The 18,544-nt window shown below is 34.8% G+C and overlaps 3 protein-coding genes across 3 annotated transcripts; all 3 read left to right on the plus strand.

Moving 5' to 3' along the window:
- Positions 1-831: 831 nt before the first annotated feature.
- On the plus strand, positions 832-6,278 carry LOC140842267 (autophagy-related protein 18g-like). Its single transcript, XM_073210023.1, has 9 exons — positions 832-1,330; positions 1,932-2,384; positions 2,721-3,137; positions 3,253-3,492; positions 3,603-4,406; positions 4,481-4,638; positions 4,961-5,091; positions 5,622-5,813; positions 5,927-6,278. The coding sequence occupies exons 1-9, from the start codon at positions 1,166-1,168 to the stop codon at positions 5,929-5,931; spliced, it is 2,565 nt and encodes an 854-aa protein (XP_073066124.1). The 5' UTR covers positions 832-1,165; the 3' UTR covers positions 5,932-6,278.
- A 3,912-nt stretch (positions 6,279-10,190) lies between these two features.
- LOC140803545 (histidine-containing phosphotransfer protein 1-like) lies at positions 10,191-13,184 on the plus strand. Its single transcript, XM_073159455.1, has 6 exons — positions 10,191-10,386; positions 10,533-10,663; positions 10,767-10,835; positions 11,131-11,202; positions 12,361-12,433; positions 12,752-13,184. Exons 1-6 carry the CDS (start codon positions 10,324-10,326, stop codon positions 12,800-12,802), a joined length of 459 nt encoding a protein of 152 aa, XP_073015556.1. The 5' UTR covers positions 10,191-10,323; the 3' UTR covers positions 12,803-13,184.
- Positions 13,185-14,933: 1,749 nt separating this feature from the next.
- Positions 14,934-17,886, plus strand: LOC140842268 (uncharacterized). The gene is made up of 4 exons (XM_073210024.1): positions 14,934-15,069; positions 15,690-16,490; positions 16,582-16,701; positions 16,808-17,886. The coding sequence occupies exons 2-4, from the start codon at positions 15,729-15,731 to the stop codon at positions 17,594-17,596; spliced, it is 1,671 nt and encodes a 556-aa protein (XP_073066125.1). The 5' UTR covers positions 14,934-15,069; positions 15,690-15,728; the 3' UTR covers positions 17,597-17,886.
- The last annotated feature ends 658 nt before the right edge of the window (positions 17,887-18,544 follow it).

Below are 18,544 nucleotides of genomic sequence, written 5' to 3' on the forward strand. Positions count from 1 at the left end.
TATGTATGTAGTAACCATTTAACCATCTTTTGTATATCGATTTTTGGAAGGAAAAAAAATTGTGATATATATCTATATATGTGGAATTAATTTTACTATACATGTCCCTTTCCCTAAACCGTTAGGTGGTCATTTAATTTACTGCAGCATAAACATTTAATAGTGCAAAGACTGATCGACACGGTCAATGCATTTGGTTCATCAACTTAACTAATCTTTATTACTTTTCCCTTTTGCTATATTTTATTTATTAATTAAATTAAATTAGACCTTAATAAAGGTAGGAAATTTGTTTGGTTTGACTGTGGGAAGTTTGACTAATAATTTGAGTGGGCATAACGAAATTAGAAATGGAAAACCAATATCACACGCATGCATGTAGATAAATTCCATGCCATTTTTGAAAGTTTTACCAACAAGAATCGAATTTTCTACTTGATTCAAGAAGGAATAGGGAAGGAATGGGTGCTTTACTATGTTTTCTCCCTTTCCCAAAATATGGATAAAGAGGGCACATGCCATTTTCTGCTAACTTGTTATTTCATTCATTCATTGCGGGGAGAGTAGATGGCATTTTAATAAAGTTGCTAATTGTGACATTTAAGTACTTTCTATGTTCTCATCGTGTATATCATAATTAATGTTTTAGAGTGATTTGGGGTTCTTTTTACATGTATTTAATTGTTCTAATTTAGAGTGATAATTAATTCATTTATAATTATGATATTATCTTTTTTTTTTTAATGTAAATCAAATTAGTTGTAAAGAAATTATCTAAACACGCTTTATTGGTAGTAATAAGAGAAAAAATGGTTTTAAATGAATGTAAGGATAGAATTTCTCAGAGCGCCAACAAGAGAAGCGGAGGAGATCGCGTGCGTGTATAAATACAGAAACAGTGAAAAGAAAGCATGCGCTTCAAGTCAAAACTCATAATTTTTTACTGAAAGAAGGAAACCAGAATCGAATATTCTTGCGACTGTTTCGCGGTGGTGTTCCCGTTTATCCGACGATCGCAGAATTTTGATGATCGACGGCGGTAAGTATTGCGCGTCGGCCAGTGCAGCGGAGCACGACGGCGGTGGAGTTGAATCTGGAGTTACTCGTCAGTCGTTGGTGGTTGGGAAAGGCTGAGAGGATAGTCTGAAAGATTAATCTTTCAAAAATGAGGCGAAGCAAGGGGAAAAACAGCAAATTGCTGCCTTATTCTTTGAGAATTATTTCGTCTTGTATCAAAACGGTATCGACGAATGCTAGCACCGCAGTGCGGTCTGCCGGTGCGTCCGTCGCCGCCTCCATTTCTTCCTCTGGAGACGATCGAAAAGAGCAGGTCGGCATTTCTGACATTTTTTTTAATCTTCTTGTCTGTATTCTGCTTTTTCTCTTCATGTAATAGTTAGTTTTGTTAAGGTGGTTAGTTCATTTCGTTGATGTCTTGATTGAATTTGAGCACTTAATTTCCGAGATAATTGAGTTATTTTTTTAAATTGTATAAACTAGATGAATCGTTTCAGAACTTAATCTTAGATTGTGAAAATCTTATTGTGATAGAAAAAATTAATTTACGGAATTGAACCTTGAATCGACATCCTTCCAGTAAGACAGCATAATCAAATTTACTTTCGTGAACTTGTAGAGAAAGAGCATGCTCTAGGATTCAAGGAACTCTGTAGGTCAAGTGGTTTTAATTTCATGGTGATCGAAATTGTGCCAATTGCCTCAAAAATCATGCCACAGAATGAATAGGATGAGATTTTGTTATTTTGTTATGCTCTCATCGGACCTGTTTACTAGTGCAATAATAATCTTTTGCCTTTATCCGGTAGTAAGAGCTTTGCATCCGGTTTACGAGTCTTGTGTGTTTTCTTATAATTGGGTATTTTCGGAGTGCTTCTCTACTTGTTCTGGATCTGATCCTCTGTGTTATTCAGGTATTATGGGCTGGTTTTGACGAGTTAGAGCTTAGTCCAACAGCCTTGAGGCATGTCTTATTGATTGGTTATCTAAAGGGTTTCCAAGTTTTTGATGTTGAGGATGCCTGTAGCTTTATTGAACTGGCTTCAAGGCGTTACGGACCAGTTACTTTTTTACAAATTATTCCAGCTCCAGCAAATTGTAATGGTGCTGAAGTGTACAAAAAATCACATCCTATGCTAGTAGTTGTTGGTGGGGACGATAATGAAAGGATCACTCGACCTCAGAATACTCGGTCTTTCACTAATGGTGCAACAGAATCATCTATAAAGAGCTCGTGTGACCCCCCATCTACTGTTCGATTTTACTCAATGAAATTGAATGAATATGTGAAGGTGGTTGATTTTAAATCTGCGGTGTTTATGGTTAGATGCAGCCTACAAGTGGTAGCTATTGGTCTTGAAGAACAAGTATGGATGCATTTTTTTCTGTAACTTTTCCTTTACTTTTCTCTTCTCTTCTTGTTTGCGTTTCGGATACTGGCTGTGGTGTGTTGTATTTGGATTATACTCTCATTGGCCTGGATGGTACATGGCTTTATAGGAAATTTTTTATGTATTTATCTCGTGGTGTTTCTCAAATAAAGTATTTATCGTGTGTGTGCAAGAGTGGTTAAAATTGGTTTCAAGTGTATACTTCATTCACAAGATAGCTTTTGAGAGTGCATGCCATTTATACGTTTGAATCACATTTCTAATGAAACTTGACTACAGGTCTGACAGATGATTGGGTTGTTTATTGAGCAGGTATATTGCTTTGATGCACTTACGCTTGAGAAAAAATTTCTCGTGGTCACCTATCCTGTTCCCCGATCCAGAGAGCAAGTACCTGTTGGAATGGGGGCTGGGTATGGTCCAATGGCTGTTGGACCTAGGTGGTTGGCTTATCCGCCTAATCGCCCATTTATGTTAAATACGGGCCGCATGAGTCCAAAGAACCTTTCTTCTAGTGTTAGTCCTTCCACATCTCCAGGGAATGGAACCCTGATGGCTCGTTATGCAGTGGAATCTAGCAGACACTTAGCTGCAGGGATACTTACCCTGGGTGACATGGGTTATAAAAAACTATCCAAATACTGTCCTGAGCTGCTTCATGAGAGTCCTAGTTCTCCTGGTTGGAAAATTGGGAAGCTAGCAGCATCTGAACCAGAGAACGCTGGTGTGGTAAGTTCATGGCACTGTTAACATTATCATGTTCATTTTTATCTCTTTGAAATTTATTATAGAAGATGTTAGGTTTGACCTTTTAGCACTATGTACATTAATTTGTTTACTGCAGGTAGCTGTGAAGGACCTTGTTTCCTCGGAAGTTATATCACAATTTAGGGCTCATACAAGTCCAATATCTGCTTTATGTTTTGATCCAAGTGGGACTCTTTTGGTTACTGCTTCTGTACATGGAAATAATATAAATGTTTTTAGGATCTTGCCTTCTCATAAAGGCAGAGGATCAGGCTGTAATGACTGGAGCACTTCACATGTGCATCTTTACAAGTTGTATCGGGGTATAACAACTGCTGTAAGTATACGCAAGTGTCCATTGTTAACTATTATTCTCTAGTACCATCTTCTTTTTTCCAGAAAACTCAAGGTTTATGAATTTCTTGATTCCTTTTTTTTTTTTGGCAGGTAATCCAGGACATCTGTTTTAGTAAATATAGTCAGTGGATTGCTATTATTTCATCTAGAGGAACTTGCCATATCTTTGTTTTGTCCCCTTTCGGGGGAGACGATGGTATTCAAGCTTTACAGACTCATGAGCAAGGTACCTTGCTGTGTATAGCTTCATCTCCACCGTGGTGGTCTACTTCATCTTTCACCACAAATGAACAACATTATTCTCCTCCGCATACTTGTACCCTTTGTATCGTCACCCGGATAAAATGCAGTGACTCCGGCTTGCTTAATTCAGTAAGCAATGCTGCTGCTTCAATGGTTGGGAATACAAGTGTACCATCTGGAGCTATTTCTGCTGTTTTTCATAATTCTAAGTCTACTGGTTCTTTGGATGTTCTTTCGAGCTCCAATGCTTTGGAGCACATCTTAGTTTATACCCCATCAAGCTTTGTTGTTCAATATGAAATTCAATCATCATTAGGGGTTGAACTGAGCGAGTGTAGAACCAATTCCTGGTCAACTGCACAAGTGAACCCACAACACGAAGAATTCAGGGTCAAAGTTGACCCTGCACAATGGTGGGATGTTTGCAGAAGACTAGATGATCTCGAAATTGAAGAATTTTTATCTGGCATCTTTCATGGAGAGAACGCTTATCTTGACAACTCTAAAATTGATTCCCAGGAGGAGTGTTCTGGGGGGAAGGAATTGGTTGAGAGTGGCACGATGAAATCTGCAGAAAGAACACCCTGGTATCTGTCTAATGCTGAAGTGCAAATAAACTCTTGCAGATTACCCATATGGCAAAAGTCAAAGGTACATAGTCTTGAATTACTGATACCTTTGTGTTTTATTGTGGGTTTCTGTAACTAATTTACACGGTTTGCTAGATACATTTCCATGCAATTGAACCTCCAAGAGCTGAATGTTATTTTGGTGGGGAGTTTGAAATTGAGATGTTGACTTCACATGAATTGGAGATAAGACACAAGGATTTGTTGCCAGTATTTGATCATTACTCTAGTGCAAGGCCTGGATGGACTAGCCGGTGATTATCTTATCCTTGGTTCTTATGCATTCTTGATTATTTCTTGTTGGGTTTGTCCATGGATATTGCTGCAAATTTCCAGTTTGAATGGAATATTTCTCTCATCTACCATATTTTACTAAATGCACCTAAGAGATCAATTTATTATGGTCATTTTGTAGTGCTGCACTTTTTTCATAATGGTACTTTGCAAGATGGCTACAGGTTACTGTTTTCTCTTTTTATCGCCCCCTCGATAAATGTATATCATCCGACACCAAAGTAGGACATCAATCCTGGTTTATGCACTTACATTTGTATTTTACTTGGCCGTTTAATATAGATCTGTGTCGTCTGATGGACGATATCATAGTGCTTCCACTGATAGTTGTCAAGCTAGAGAGGCGACTGGTGGCCCACGTATTATTTCTCATTCAAATCCACCATCAGATAGTTCTACTGAAAACTCAGGAGGTAAGATACTTTTTTCATTGATGTCTTTGTGCAGCATACTTGTGAAATTATTTAGCTTCTGTTTCTTCTTACCTAAATTTGAGAAGCTTCGTGTTTTCTGGTTGCATTTGGAGGTGACAAGTTCTTCTGCCAAGATTGTGGATGTTTTATTTGCCTTTAATTCACCGGCAGTTATCCTCCTGAAGTTAGAAGACTGGACTAGTTTATGTATCTACTGAAGTACAATATCACATCAAGTGTGAAGTTCATCTCCTTCCCATTTTCACCACAATCGTTCAGAGAACAGAGAATTATCTTGATTTTGATCACCCGAACTTTTATAAAACTCCGATACTACTTATCCATTCTGCAAATGCCTTAAACATAGTAAAGAGATAAGGGTCTGATATCTAGACCCATCTCCCCCTTTTCCTCCCACAGATTTTACAATTTCTAAATTCTAATACTGCATTAGTGTCAGTTGCCCTCCTCAAATCAGATTTCGTGATTAAATGTGGTAGAATTCTGACCCAATGTTTTTGTGCTTTCAGGGATGGAGAAAGCAGAAGATTATGGGCATTTCTTCAAGGAAGGCTACTGCAGTAAGCCAGAGTTAGGTGAATACCACGACTCAACTGAAGTTGCGACCGAAGAGGTGGATGACACTGGTGCTAGCAACACTCACGATGAGGAAAAATCTGAGGAAGGATGGATCGGTGGGATGTTTGATTTTTCCGAAGATGGTAAGAATCTACAGCAACAATGCCGCCATCCGGTTTCTCTTCAATTCACAGCCTATTTATTAATTTCATTTCCATGTGGCAAATCTTAGCTCGAATTCTTCCATTAATCGCAGGTTGATCGAACTGGACAGATACAGAATAAATGGTCATGGCCCTGAGATTTGACATTGGAACTCGAGCACAATACCAGGTAAGTTATAACCCAGGCTCGTCCCTGTTTGCGTGTATATTCATGTTTGTCAATTAGCAATTCTTGAAATCCTGGAAAGGGTGCATCATGTAAATTAAGGATTTGATTCGGGGGAGTTAGGATTTACATTTGTTTTGTTTGGGGAACGCTCACTCAATCATGTACAGTCTTATTTATTGTTTCTGCACAAGTCGGTTCCCATCTGTATTGACATTTTTTAACTAAAAAAAAAGATAAAAAAGGAAATGAAAAGCAGACAAATCACATTTTAGTCAGTGGATTTTTTCTTTAACAGCATCATCCGTTTTGCCATCACTTTTCATAGCTTAATGTGTTAAGAATTGATGCCAAATGTGGTTTGTTTTATTATTATTTATATTTATTTGCCGTCAAATGCAATATTAATTCAAGATACGTATCCTGCAAAATGAAAGCCACCATTTATATCATTAGATTAGCTGAGTGGTCACAATCTTATGATTTTTGGGTTTGCATTATTTAAAAACTTTATCACTCAGTCAAATATGGTTGTCACTTTACGTCTACATGAACGTTTACGTTATTTTTTTTGGGATTCGTAGGATATTATATGCTCCACCGGGTACATCCACCATTCATTTGTTGTGCTATATCCAGTGGACCATAGATACTCCGAGATTCATAACTAGTGTATCTTTTTGTGTACGGTAAATATTGAAGTAAAGTTAAACATGTGTTGAAATGATTTTTTAAAGAAAACAATCAATTTTTTTTTCTTTTTGCTTTTTAAAATCAACTTTATTTCTTGTTTTTTATTTGATTTTACTTTTTCTGTTTCTATATCTATATTTGTAATAAAGTTTATTTATAATGTATATTTTGTATTTTAATTTATTTTTAAGACAATGATTTTTTGATTTGAGGGCTAATAATGGTGGGTGGTTTAAAAATTGATCACATGACGCTCTATTAACACTTGTTTGTAGGTCCTTTAGTAAATTTTAAAAGTGAAATCATGAAGAATTATTTTTTTAGGTGGAGGAATGTGGTAAGTAGGGAGGTTGATTTTGAAATTACATTTTGTAGTTGTTGACTTAATGCTCAATGGAAATCTTTTTTTTTTTTACCTTTATTATTATCTACACAAAAACTTCAACGAGACCATCTAACAGGTTAATTTTGTGAAATGAATATCTTATTTGAACATATTAGAAAATATTAAATTTTATTTTAAAAATATTATTTTTCATTCTAAATATGGATCAATCAACCTGTCTTACGAATAGAGATAAGTGAGATTATTTATTAATCAAGGATCTTAGAATAACTAAGTTAGTGTGGATTGTGAATCCGTTTTTTATTAAAAATTATTTAATATAATCTATCATTTATAAATTTATTTTTTAATGTATATAGTAATATTCTTTTGAATTTACAATTTAATTTAAATATGGATTTAAACATATAATTCTATATTTTATATACTATTTTACATTCGCTGTGTGAAAAATACGACTATCTCATTGAAAATGGAGAATTAATTTTCAAATTTTTTTGAAAGAAGATATTTTTTTTTACGGTGGGAAATATGAAAAATAACGACGAATCCGATAGTGGCTCGTCGACGTCATGTAAAGTGGGGTAGCGTAATATAGTTGCCAAAAAACCAAACGATTATACTTCTTTTTCAGGGAAGAAAAACGTTTAAATAAATAAACATCGACGTTTTCACAACCTTCTGGAAATGAATGTGTGTGTGGCCGTACATATGGTTATCACAAAAAATATATTTCTTGTGTTAAAAATAATAATTATTCTTAAATCAGCCGCTAGAGTTATTTTCCAATTCCTTAAAAATTCCCATTTAAATTAAAATGTGATTATGTTCATCTTAAGTTTTTTTAACGATGAAACCGCAGTCATTACTTTTCTTTTGATATTTATTGAATAAATTATGAGCTAACACAATAGTATTTAAATCACGATAGTCAGATAAATTATATTTAACAAACTTTGTATGACAGACTTGCTCGAGAAAATATTAATAAAAAAAATTGAACTATAATCATCACGTTAGTCAGATAAATTATATTAGACAAATTTTATGTGACATATTAGTTCGAAAACATATTAAGAAAAATTCAATCCATAAAAATTGAGTTCATATACTTTATCAACTCACACTCCTCGTGTGAGAAGAAGGTTAGATCTTGGCCTACATACTCACTTTCTTATGCTGGCAAAATTGAATTGATAAGATCTGTCATACAAGGAATTGAATGTTTCTGGTTTGCTATATTTCAGATACCAAACTGTGTAATTGATGTGGTATACTCCATTTGTCGCAAATTTGTGTGGCCTACTAAGCATCCTCCTGTTGCTTGGTCTATGTTATGCAAACCGGTTGCGGATGGAGGATTGGGATTAAGGAATTTGAAAGCCTGGAATCGAGCATTGCTTGCCAAAACTTATGGAAAATTCATATGAAAAAAGATAGTTTGTGGATCAAGTGGGTGAGCCACGTTTCCAGCTGCTATGGGGATGTTTGGACTTGGGTTTGGCATAAAGACCGATCGATCACCTTATCAAAAAAATCTTGTGCATCCGAGATGAATTATTGCAACAAATGGGTTCGATTCAACAAGCTGTCGCATGCCTACACACTTAGTTTGGGACTGCTGGTGGTCTAACTAAAGCTTATCACTTCTTTGTCCAAGCGACAGGGTTGTGGCCTTGGAAGCCTCTTCTCGCGAAGAACTTCATACTCCCAAAACACCGATTTATTCTTTGGTTGCTAGCACGTGATAAACTTCTAACTAGAGATAGATTGGGGTTTATCAATGATCGCCGGTGCGTACTTTGTCTACATGAAGATGAATCAGTTTCCATCTCTTTTTCAAGTGCAAAATTTCGAAGGATATTTAGGATGCGGTAAGGCATTGGCTAGGCATGAAGAAATTAATGAGCTCTCTATCAACCATTTTACGTGCTTTCAGGACTACTTACAGGGGAAGCTCATTGCTATGTAGATTAAGAACAACAGCTCTTTCAGCAACGGTGTACAATGTGTGGAATATTCGCTACAGGATCATGTTTCAAAGAGATAAGGCAGACACTAATGCAATTTTCATGAAGATTAAGATCCATACATACCGATGTGTTCTTGAGGCGACAAATCTTATGACTTCTTTATAATGTTTAGAAAGTTGAGGTAGTTTGTTGTTTGATATCATTTAATTTCGGACTATCTCCTGAGGTTGTCTAGTGTATTTTAACAACTTTTTACCGTTTTTAATGAAATTTATGTTTCATTAAAAAAAAAAAAACAAACACTCCTCGTCTTAAGTTCTTGAAAGTACGGTTATTAGGTAAGAATGGTCTTACAAGGGAATTTTACATCATATTCAGTTAGCTACCTAATACGAGTAATGTTTACTATAAATTATCTGTTGTGAAATCATTGTCGACTATAATATTTATCCATTCCGAATGTGAAAATTTTGGAGAAATTTTTAAAAAGAAATGGAGTTATTTTAGTGAATTTAATTAATAAATTTACACATCAAATTTAATTTGATATATATAAATTTAATTTAATTTAATTTGATAATTAAAAGAAATGGTTATATATATATATATATATATATATATATATATAATATAAAACCAAATAAAAGTGTTCTATAAATTCAGTTGGTAAATAACACATAAAATTTGTGTTTGAATTGATGAATTTTAAATTCATAATTTTGAAATGTTAATTTGTTGTTTGTAAAATTAATACTATAAACTTCAAATCAACATCTTACATATTTATTAAATATTTCATGTTAATTAAAATAAATTTCAAATTCATTTATAACGATGTTATTTGAAATTCATTATAATTTATATTATTAATTATTAATAAAAAAGTTGTGAATTTAATATTTCATCTATTATTTTATTAAAAAAATTATAATCGAAATTCATGACATCATATATTTTTTCAAAAATACTAGAATAATATTTTATAGAAAGTGTAGATAATCGGAGTCACACTGACACATATTACTTTTTATTAAAAAATTATAAATTTAAAATTATTAAATAAAATAAACTTTTAAAAATATATTTATTTTACATTAATATTACTCAATTTGCACATCCAAAAAAGATTTTTAATTTTGGTAAGTAAATTCTTAGGTTTCTCTTTAAAACTGCCCATAATTATACCAACATAAACGTCTGCATTTCTCATTCAGAGATCTGCTAGTTGAAACAAAATGTGGTCTTTTCAGTGACAAAAGATATACTTTTCATTTTGTCGAGTACGCGAAAGATCAGAACTTGTGGGGAGCAATGGAGATTGTGGGCCAGTTGCAGAGACAATATGTTGACTTTGTTACTTCTCTCCATCGTGAGGTGAATTTTCACTGGTTTGATTTATCTTTTTACTGTTTTTCTCCCGAGAAAATTATACGATTCTTGATTTTTCTGCTGATTTTGTAATGGGCTCCTCTAATTCATTAAATCTGAAATTTTCTTGATTTTTTTAATGTGGGAAAAAGGGATTCTTGGATGATCAGTTTGTGCAGTTGCAGAAGCTGCAAGATGAGAGCAACCCAGATTTTGTTGTGGAGGTGGTTTCGCTTTACTTTGAGGATTCCGAAAAGCTTATGAATAATTTATCCACTGCACTGTGAGTTTCATATTTTTATCATGGTTTTTTTTCACTCTAGAATTTCGATTTTACTGACGTTTTTGTTTTCTATTTTCTGTTAATTTCAACTTCGACTTTATAGTCAACAGCGTGTCGTGGATTTTAAGCAGATTGATGCACATGTTCACCAGTTCAAGGGTAGCAGTTCAAGGTACATCTTTTTGGCTATATTTGTTCATTTTTTGCTGTTCACTCATCTAATGGGGGAAAATCCAAGATTTCTTCATTGGTGTTCGCTAATATAGTACGTGTATATTCTACTGTTTCATTAGTTAACTGTTGCCTTACCTTGATCTTTTGTGGTTTAGTTTAGTCAACCAATTTGCATGGCAACTAGATCTGGTCGCACTCATGTTGAATGGCCATTGAGTGAAGATTCAAGAAACTGTTTTCCTGGATTTTGTTCTTTTCTGATCGTTTTATGTGATATTTGGTTTAAATAACAGTATAGGTGCGCAAAGAGTGAAGAACTTGTGTGTTGACTTCAGAGATTACTGTGAGGAGAAGAACCTTGACGGGTAAGCTCATCTTTGTGATCATGTTTCATATTCTCTTGATCCACATGCATGAGTTAGAAAGTCATTCCAGCAAAGTGTCGTGAAATTGTTGATTGTTTCTATTATAGTGTTGAATTGGTGAAGTGGTTATCGACTTATTACGTTGAATACATCCTCTTTCTGCATTTTGGGTAATTGTTAGTTCCATTCTTATACACTTACTCATGGCCAATTGGTTAACATAATCAGCACTCAAACGACATCAAGAAAATCATGAAGTATCCTTGCTCGCCCAATGTGGAAAATAAGAGAATGGTCTTGTTCGTTCTCATGGAATAAAATATTTCTCTGAAACAATGTGGTAACTGTTAATAATGTAGACCAACTCAACTGGAAAAATTATTGCAACAAAATACAGAGAAAGGTCTCGGATACTACTGTATTAGTTGATGGAGAAAACAGTCATTTGGTAGCTGGTATAATCAGAATCATATTCTCCACGGCAACTTTTGCATGAGCTGTTAATTACTTGAAATCCCTTACAAACAATCATTCAAGTTATTTTCTTTGCTTAAATACTGATACATAACAATACTGATATGTTGTGTTATCATTACTTATTTTAACGAAGGCAAAGTTATAGTCAAAAGATTGCGTCTGTTATTCCATTTTGTGGTCCTATGAATATTCCGGAGCTCTGTTGGGAGGAACACGTAAAAGTGCATGCCTCCATTACCAGCTATACCCACTGTTCTAAAAATCGGCCTAGGCGGCCACTGTTCTAAAAATCAGACTTTTTAAGAAAAATATTTTTTTAAAAAAATGGTTTTTATCTTTTGACTTCATCAACCAATCGGACTTAAGTGTCTTTAAAAACTCTGCACTCTTTGGTGCAATTTAAAAGCTCTGCACTTTTTAATCACAACATAAATGTACCAATGATATCCGTTGGGGTCTCTGACTTGAGTGAAGCTCATGCTTCACCATGCACCTGTGCTTGACGAAATGCATGTGCCTAATTAAGCTTTGCACTTGTGATAACTATGTTCAGAAGTCATTTTTCCTTGTCTACCTATCATTGATGCGGAGTTTGACTTGCTAATACTTCGATCTTTTATATTTTTATAGGATGCATTATTGTTCGTGTCATATAGTAAAACTGAGTAGCTTTTGGTGCAGGTGCTTGAAGTGTTTGCAGCAAGTGAAACATGAGTACTGTATTGTGAAGAACAAGCTAGAAACTATGATTCGGGTAAATATTTGGAATACTTATATTTCTGTATGATCGCATCTTACACTCCCTTTGCTAGTGTTCTTTTAGCGTACTTCCTGAATAATTTATTTTATTTATCAGATGTTATATATCCCGTACTTTCAAAACTCTGACTAGTTGATGCTCTTCCTTTGCCCACTTTTCCCTTTCAATGCCTATCCGTTGGCTTGCATATATATATATATATATATATATATATATATATATATGTTTCTTAATACGTGACCTAAGACCTTTTTTTTCACCTATGCATAGATTAAATTTCAGTATTGTAAATTAATTGCCTCTCATGTGTAGCTGGAGCGACAGATCTTGGAAGCTGGTGGGACAATTCCCATGATAGCCTGAACACAGCTGTTGTTACTAAATCCTGGTATGAAGAAAGCAGCTTGAGGTCGATGATCAAACAAGCTGCTTCTCGTTACTTAAAAGATGCCGAAGTTTCTTTTCGCTTGATTCTGTTAGATGTTGATCTTATCATCTGTTTGTGTGTCTGTGTGTGTGAATATCAATTTCTGTTCTTATGTTACCTCAGAAGTCACAGCACACTTATTGTTCTACCTTGACATATACAGGTCGATTTTTACTGCTTTTTTAACCTTTTACTTCATCTTGTTGGGGAGTTTTGTGACTCCCGATGATGTATTAAAGGATGTTAGTAAGGGGATTTGAGGGAATTGAACTATGTCACTGCCTTTTTTGTAAGAAAAAAATATGAGAATTTAAAATATTTGAGTCTTTTTGAAGAATAATTGTGTTGCAAAAGAAAATTGCAACTACCAAGGTTTTTAATTTGAACATTTGCTGTTACTTTTTGTTCGACTCTATTTGTTTGGTCCTAAAAAATTTTAAACTAAATTATTTGAAATCAAGAAATCTGAAATATATGATTTTAAATTTTTATAAAAATATCTGAGTACGTATGCTGGGCTACGACATCTACGAGCCCAGTCACGCTAGATGTGCACAAAATGGCTCCACTTTTCCTCGGGATCATGACTCTGTCCCCGTGCTTGATCCCCCGCGATGACTCTCCTGACATTGACTGACATAACTCGTTCGAAGGCCGACGGGTCAAGGTCGGCTATGCTTGGTGGAGTATGGCAGGCAATGCCTGCATTGCTGTACATTATATCAAGTTGTCCGGTACGGCGAAATCAACTGCCTGTGAGATGTCGGATTCTTGGGTGACATCTCATGGGATGAAGCTGGCGTTTGAGTTCTTGTTGGATGTCGGCCAGCATTACTTTGGCACCATTGTCTATAAACTTAGTGGCTGTTTCCTTTCCAATGCCACTAGCTCCACCGGTGATTAGAGCCACTCTGCCTTCCAGTTTCCTATATATGCATCAGCAATATATAAATTTTTTGGTTAACTTGTTTAAAAACATGAGTTTCAAGTTCAACGCCTAAAATACTACATAAATATTTCCTCAACTAATTAAATCCATGTTGTCCCATTATGCTGTCTGAACCGTATTTCCTCATCCTCACCAAAAGATCAATCAACATTTGGGTTAATAAATAAATCATAAAAAAGCACTGCTTCCAAACTAACAAGCATTTAAGGAGGGAAAATTACATGAACATTCATCTGAATCTCAAAAACCCTATCAAAAATCAAGCAACCACAAAAAATACAGAGCAAAGATTCCCATACAATGATTCAATTCAAGAAATACATATACACATCATATAAGTTAAAAAAATTCAGTTTGACTACGTGTGTCTTTTTATTTTAGACTTTAGCAATTTTTCATCGTGATTTTTGATGTGACGCTACATCAGCACTACATTGATTTCACAACAGCACCGCGTCGGACAAATAAATAATTTTAAAAAAAAAAAAAACAAATATTACATTTTTGTAATTATAATTCATTTAGATTATAAAATGTATGTCGAAGACGTATACTTTTATATTATAATTCAACAAATTACATTTTGAGTTTTCGAAAATCCTCCACGCATCATTGGAAAATTTATATTTAGATATTTGAGTAAAATCAAATAATAGTTAACATTCTTTTTTTCCTTTTAAAAAAATCATACAAAACATTTTATGAAAATGTAATTTTATATTTACTAATGACTGTGTTAAACATAAACTGTTGCTAAATATTACATTTCTATATAACATAAAAATGTAATTTAATTTTGTCTTTTTTACCAATAATTTTATTTTACTAGTAAATATGTGATTCATTTATATTTGTATTAGAAAAAGTTATGGAAAACTTATATATAATATCTTATTTATGATAAAAACTCATAGCTTCTCCCAACAAGAAGTCTGAAAACTTTCCTTTGAAAATAAAATATCACTAAATAAATCATTTTATATAATTTTATAAAAATATTATAATTAAATCAAACATTTAAGTTTAAAATATAAAAATATCTCGTGCCATCCATACTTGGTATAAATACATTATAGTTTTCGGGCCTTCCAAACTCACTCCGGGCTCAGCCCAAGCTTAATGCCCAATTTAAATTAAATTTAAATATGCCTTCTTGAAGTATAAGCCTTGAATTTTTAAGCGATTATCAATCTACTCTCGGCGCCGCTCTGTCGATCGAATTCTGAGCATCGGCCGCGTAACTCCAAGCTCGAGGTCAGTTCAGTGAATAAATTGCTTCGGCGGATTGGGTGGCTCTTCATACAGTTGTTAAAATTAAATTTTCTCCTTGTTGTAGTTACGTTTTAGGGAAACTAGGGTTAGTCTGCCGTGTTTGAATTAGACTATTTAAATGATATTTTGTTATTTATTGCGGAAATTTGAGCGTTGGGTGTTAAATTTATTAACTTTAATCTGTCGTTCATTCGTTGTCTGATCATTGAGGGAACTTGCCAAGAAAGTGGGGAAAAGTTGGGACATCGGATTAAAATGATTGAATTATTCAAATGTATTGATGAAATTAGGAAAAATATGGTTTTAGGAATCTATTTGGTCGTTTTGTGGCTATTTTTGCTTTTATGTCGGTTAGGAATGCGATGAATAATGGTGGTTGTTTAACTTTGAGTTGTGGAAAACACTGCAAGCCGTCCATTGGGGGAGTGAGGGATTGAGTGATAACGTCCTGTCATGAATTATTTGAAGAGTGAATAATGTCGAATTTTATTATTGCGGTTTATTAATTTTCTTGATAATAAATGAACTGAAAAGGAAGGCATGGAAATATACATAACACCAGAAGTTACCCAGAATTCTTACTGAATTGTCATGGCCTGCAGCATTTCACTCGAGGAGAAGCTCTGTTGGCTGGGAAGAGTATGGCACCGATTAAAAAGAAGAAAAAGAGTAGACTCGCCCTCAAATCTACTTCAGACGAAGTCACTCCTGACAAGAAAGCCTTGAAACATAGGGGAAAAACTGGTAATGCTTCTGAATCTACATCAAAACCAGTAGATTCTGGTAAGAAAATATCAGAAAATGGTAATGAGGATGGAAAAACCAAGGAATCTTCTGCAGCTCCTGTAGCTAGGAAGCCTTGCACGTGGCTTAGACTCGATAGGCTTAATCCTCAAATTGGAACCAAATTGTCCGTCCAGAATTCTTCTCAAGTTGAAGCCAGTAAAGACCAGAAGAGGAAGAGAACCAAAGAAGAAGAGGCAAAATCCATTTCTCAAGTTAAGGCCGATAAAAACCGGAAGTGGGGGAGAACAAAGGAAGGGGGGAAAAGCAGTTATGAGCAGAATGGCGATGGAAAGAATATCAACCGAAATCTAGAGAAAAATGGCAAGGGGCTCGACAATGATATGCATGAAGCCTCGGAGGAAATGAATGAGAAACCAGAGAAAAATCTTGGTGGACTGATTTTTATGTGTAATGCCAAAACTAAACCAGATTGTTTCCGTTACCAAGTAATGGGTGTGCCAGCTAATAAGAAAGAGATTGTGTTGGACATCAAGATCGGTCTTAAAATTTTCCTGTATGATTATGATCTCAAGCTCTTGTACGGGATTTATGAGGCATCTTCTGCTGGTGGCATGAAACTTGAACCAGCAGCTTTTGGTGGGGGATTCCCTGCTCAGGTTTACTTTTTTCTGATATAATTTTTATTGTTCTGTTCCTTCTTCAATTCGTCAGATTTATTCTGATAATATTAGTTTTTACATTCCAAAGGTCCGGTTCGCTGTTCTCAAGGACTGCATTCCACTACCCGAAAGTGTGTTCCGAAAAGCAATTGAAGACAGTTATGAGAAAAGGACACACAAGTTTGATACACGGTTAACAATGAAGCAAGTAAGAAGATGACTCCAGTTTCTATTGTCCGGTTTGCTTCATTTTTCAATCTCTGTCTGAACTTCGACTTTGGTGTTTTTCATTATGATCATTTTTATATATGCAGACTAAACATCTAACGAAGCTGTTCCAGCCTACCCCGTGGCTGAGGTCTACAACTGTGGATCATGAAAAGCAATTCTCTCAGTACCACGTTCCTTCCAACACAATTCCTTCTCAAGAACCGTTCTTTCTCACCGAGCAAGAATACAGGAGTCGTGGTCTTCAACAAGGAAGGCATCTCTTGCCAACAACTGCAGGTGGTGATGCTATAAGATATGAGCAAGAACAGGAGCATTGTCTGAGGAATCCAGCATCTATGCATATCGATTCTACAGTTCAGCATCGAGAAGCTAATCGACAACCGGATCCGCTTTTCCTCAGTGAAAGAGAATACCATGTTTATGGCCTTAAAGGGCCTCAGAGAATACCAAATGCTGCACCACCTGTCGATACAACTAACCAAATTTCCAGAGACTACGGAAAGGAAGCACTCGACCCTTATGATGAGAGCACAACCTCATTGGTGAACCGGTACCTCTCACTCCCTAGAACAGCTGCAACGGCTCCAGAATTGTATCCTCTATCTGGGAGAGAAATGTTTGCTAACGATCAGATTACAAGTGAGCTCAGAACTCGTCTTATAGCACCAATCACTGATGTTGAAAGAACATTTGCACCATATACATTGTGTGACCAATCCAACTTTAGTCAAAGACCTCTTCCAGTACTGCACCCACTTCGGGAACCATCAGAATTTCGCCTGGGGTTAAATCTCCACCATGAATCTGACTTGATAGCAGCACCAATCTCGCAACGCTACTCTTTTGGGGGACCATCTCTATCACAGCACTGATTATATGTTGCCGCGATCCATTTTATACTCTTCAACTGTATATCTAAACAGTTTCTGTGCAGGGGACCATCTGCAGGTGATTCAAACTTGTCAGTACTTTCTCCTTGTGTATTGAGTTTTCTGTAGTTTGAGTTTCAACTTTCAATGTTAGCTCCGATGCCTACTGTATCAATTGTTAGGACAATCTATTTTCTATCTTGTTAATTTAGCGGTTCATTGTGGTGATTGAATGATGCTTATGTTACTTTTGCTTCCTATTTTACAAAAATCCTAGAAATCCTTTGCCCAGAGATGGAAAAATAGCATGGGCGAATAGCATTTAGCCCTTCAGGAAAACCCATAAAAGGACATGACCTGTTCGATTTATTTTTCGAATACGTCTCGTCATTCTTTAAAAAAAAAAACAATCTCTTCATTCTTTCTAGTTCAACCATAAAAAGAAGAATAGTTAAATTCTGATATTTTGGAAATGCCCGCAAAAAAATGTTACTGATTGCAATTTTTTGTTTTTTTGTTTTTTGATAGTTTGAAAAATGATCTTAGTCAACCATTTTTTTATAAAAATAAATGTAATTTAGTTAAATAATCATAAATATATAGAAATACCAGTATGAGTGTGTATGTATACGAAAACTTATATAGATATTGAATATACACGTGGGGTGTGCTCGAATGGAAAAGTTACGTCAAATGACTATTTCTGTGTCCTTTATTAATTAAAAATGAAGGCAAAAAATAGTGCAATGATTGAGCGACTAAGTTAATAAAAACTCTAATTTAATTTTTAAGGATGACATAAAGATTGCCATTTTTCAAATGAGGATTAAAACTCTTTCCCACCGAATATGTTAGTTTTTAAACGTAAACTATCCCTATCCAATAAAATATGTTGCATTTATATATTTTTTATAATTTCGAAATTATTTATATAAAGTTTCATGTTATCCA

This window comes from Primulina eburnea, chromosome 10, assembly GCF_022965805.1.
Source record: "Primulina eburnea isolate SZY01 chromosome 10, ASM2296580v1, whole genome shotgun sequence".
NCBI classification, from domain to species: Eukaryota; Viridiplantae; Streptophyta; class Magnoliopsida; order Lamiales; family Gesneriaceae; genus Primulina; species Primulina eburnea.

What these genes read in the sequence shown, in the direction of transcription:
- LOC140842267 (XM_073210023.1), top strand. Translation starts at nt 1,166, where the DNA reads ATGAGGCGAAGCAAGGGGAAAAACAGCAAATTGCTGCCTTATTCTTTG. An exon ending in ATCGGGGTATAACAACTGCT is followed by an intron (nt 3,493 to 3,602) that starts GTAAGTATACGC and finishes TTTTTTTGGCAG; the next exon opens with GTAATCCAGGACATCTGTTT. An exon ending in CCATATGGCAAAAGTCAAAG is followed by an intron (nt 4,407 to 4,480) that starts GTACATAGTCTT and finishes ACGGTTTGCTAG; the next exon opens with ATACATTTCCATGCAATTGA.
- LOC140803545 (XM_073159455.1), top strand. Translation starts at nt 10,324, where the DNA reads ATGGAGATTGTGGGCCAGTTGCAGAGACAATATGTTGACTTTGTTACT. An exon ending in TTACTTCTCTCCATCGTGAG is followed by an intron (nt 10,387 to 10,532) that starts GTGAATTTTCAC and finishes TGTGGGAAAAAG; the next exon opens with GGATTCTTGGATGATCAGTT. An exon ending in AATAATTTATCCACTGCACT is followed by an intron (nt 10,664 to 10,766) that starts GTGAGTTTCATA and finishes TCGACTTTATAG; the next exon opens with TCAACAGCGTGTCGTGGATT.
- LOC140842268 (XM_073210024.1), top strand. Translation starts at nt 15,729, where the DNA reads ATGGCACCGATTAAAAAGAAGAAAAAGAGTAGACTCGCCCTCAAATCT. An exon ending in GTGGGGGATTCCCTGCTCAG is followed by an intron (nt 16,491 to 16,581) that starts GTTTACTTTTTT and finishes TACATTCCAAAG; the next exon opens with GTCCGGTTCGCTGTTCTCAA. An exon ending in CACGGTTAACAATGAAGCAA is followed by an intron (nt 16,702 to 16,807) that starts GTAAGAAGATGA and finishes TTATATATGCAG; the next exon opens with ACTAAACATCTAACGAAGCT.